Genomic DNA, 1752 nt, shown 5'->3' with positions numbered 1-1752 from the left:
CGAGAGGGAGGGAGGGAGAAGAGACAGTGGTTTGGCAGAGACAAAAGATTAAAGGGAGAAGAAGAAGAAGAAGAAGAAGAAGAAGAAGGAGGAGGAGAGGAAGAAGAAGGAGAGGAAGAAGAAGAAGGAAGAGGAGGATAATGAGAAGGAGAAGGAGAAAGAGAAAGAAGAAGAAGAAGAAGGAGAAGAAAAAGAAGAAGAAGAAGAAGAAGAAGGAGGAGGAGAAAGAGAAGAAGAAGAAGAAGAAAGAGATGCTGACTTACTTAAAGACATCTTTGAGTGCTGCCACTTTACCAACTGGATACTTGTTGACTTTGTCTTTACTGAGGAACGCTTCAGCATAGGCTAATGGACCAGCATGCACCTGTGGGAGAGGACGCACAGACAGCCATAGTCACTATTCGAGCTTTAACAGCATGTCTTTTTTTTGCAGTCTTTCATTCGTAGCAGACACCTTGTCCAACGCTCACAGCAGACATGCACGGCACTCACGCAACATCATTCATGACATCTGTTGAACCGTTTAGCAATAAGATTACTCAGTTGAACTGAACATTTCTTCAATTCCTTCATTCTTTCATTCTTTTACGTGTTTCAGTCATTTGACTGCAGCCATGTTGGATTTTAAAGGATTTTAAGTCGAAGAAATCAACCCCAGGGCTTATTCTTTGTAAGCCTGGTATGTATTCTATTGATCCCTTTTGCCAAACTGCTAAGTTACAGGGACATAAACACACCAACATCGATTGTCAAGCGATGGTAGGTGGGACAAATAGACACAAAAGCACACTCACATACACACACACACACACACAAATACACACATATATATAAGCTTCTCTCCGTCTACCAAATCCACTTACAAGGTTTTGGTTGACCTGAGGCTATAATAAAAGATATTTGCCCAAGGTGCCATGCTGTGGGAATGAACCCAGAACCATGTGGTTGGGAAGCAAGCTTCTTACCACACAGCCACGCTATGACTTGTCTACTTGTCTCATAGCTTTGAAATTTTGATGAATGCATTTGCTTATTTTTAGACCAACATTGCAGGGTATGCATGAGAGGCCTGATCTGGTCAGTTTGGACACAAAACAGGTGGACTATTTTGGCCAGTTTGAATGCTAAAGGGTTAAATCAGTAAATACCATGTATGTAGAAAGTAGGGTGTATAACGTTTATGGTACCTGGGTACTGACACAGCCTTGTAGGTTCAAATGGAGTTTCTTAACATCAGGTGTGACAGCTCGGACAACTTCCTGAAGGTCAATCACTTTATTATGCAGCTCGTCAATGGCTACTTCGATGGGGGACAGTTCCTGCTCCGTGTGTTCAATGATTTCTATTCTTTTCTTCACATACGGGAAGGTGTGAGACGCTGGAGAGAGACAAACAGACAGACACGATTCATTACATAATATTCTCTTAATTGTTTCCGTCATCAAAATCCATGCCCACGGCAGTTATTTCCCTTTAGCTCAAGCAAAAAATATTATTGACAAAACATTTTCAGAGCCATTTGTTTCTCGACGCAAAGTATTTTATAAATTGATTAAATCAAGCTTCAGCAGACAATGCTACAGTGAAAGAGGCCACAGAAGTATGAAATATATCGTGTGTGTGTGTGCACATATACATACACATGTGCATGTGTGTGTGTATACATGACTTTTTCACTTCCCTAGCATTAAACTAAAACATCTGTTTGTTGTCTACACCACCTGTCTTCGTCTTTTGTTTGTGAATTCTCCC

The 1752-nt window shown here is 41.0% G+C and overlaps 1 protein-coding gene across 1 annotated transcript in view; it reads right to left on the bottom strand.

The window, feature by feature from the left end:
• Positions 1 to 259: 259 nt before the first annotated feature.
• Positions 260 to 1752, bottom strand: part of LOC106880262 (dedicator of cytokinesis protein 9) — a 117622-nt gene continuing 116129 nt past the window's right edge. Inside the window, exons 48-49 of the mRNA XM_052974882.1 lie at positions 1188 to 1378; positions 260 to 364 (exon numbers count right to left, since the gene is read on the bottom strand). Of these exons, the coding sequence (XP_052830842.1) occupies positions 260 to 364; positions 1188 to 1378 (296 nt within the window). The remainder of the gene's footprint in view (positions 365 to 1187; positions 1379 to 1752) is intronic.

The sequence above is a fragment of the Octopus bimaculoides genome, chromosome 19, assembly GCF_001194135.2.
Source record: "Octopus bimaculoides isolate UCB-OBI-ISO-001 chromosome 19, ASM119413v2, whole genome shotgun sequence".
In the NCBI taxonomy this organism is placed as follows: domain Eukaryota; kingdom Metazoa; phylum Mollusca; class Cephalopoda; order Octopoda; family Octopodidae; genus Octopus; species Octopus bimaculoides.
The sequence above is the reverse complement of the archived record's forward strand: the minus strand, read 5'-3'. Positions and strand labels throughout refer to the sequence as shown.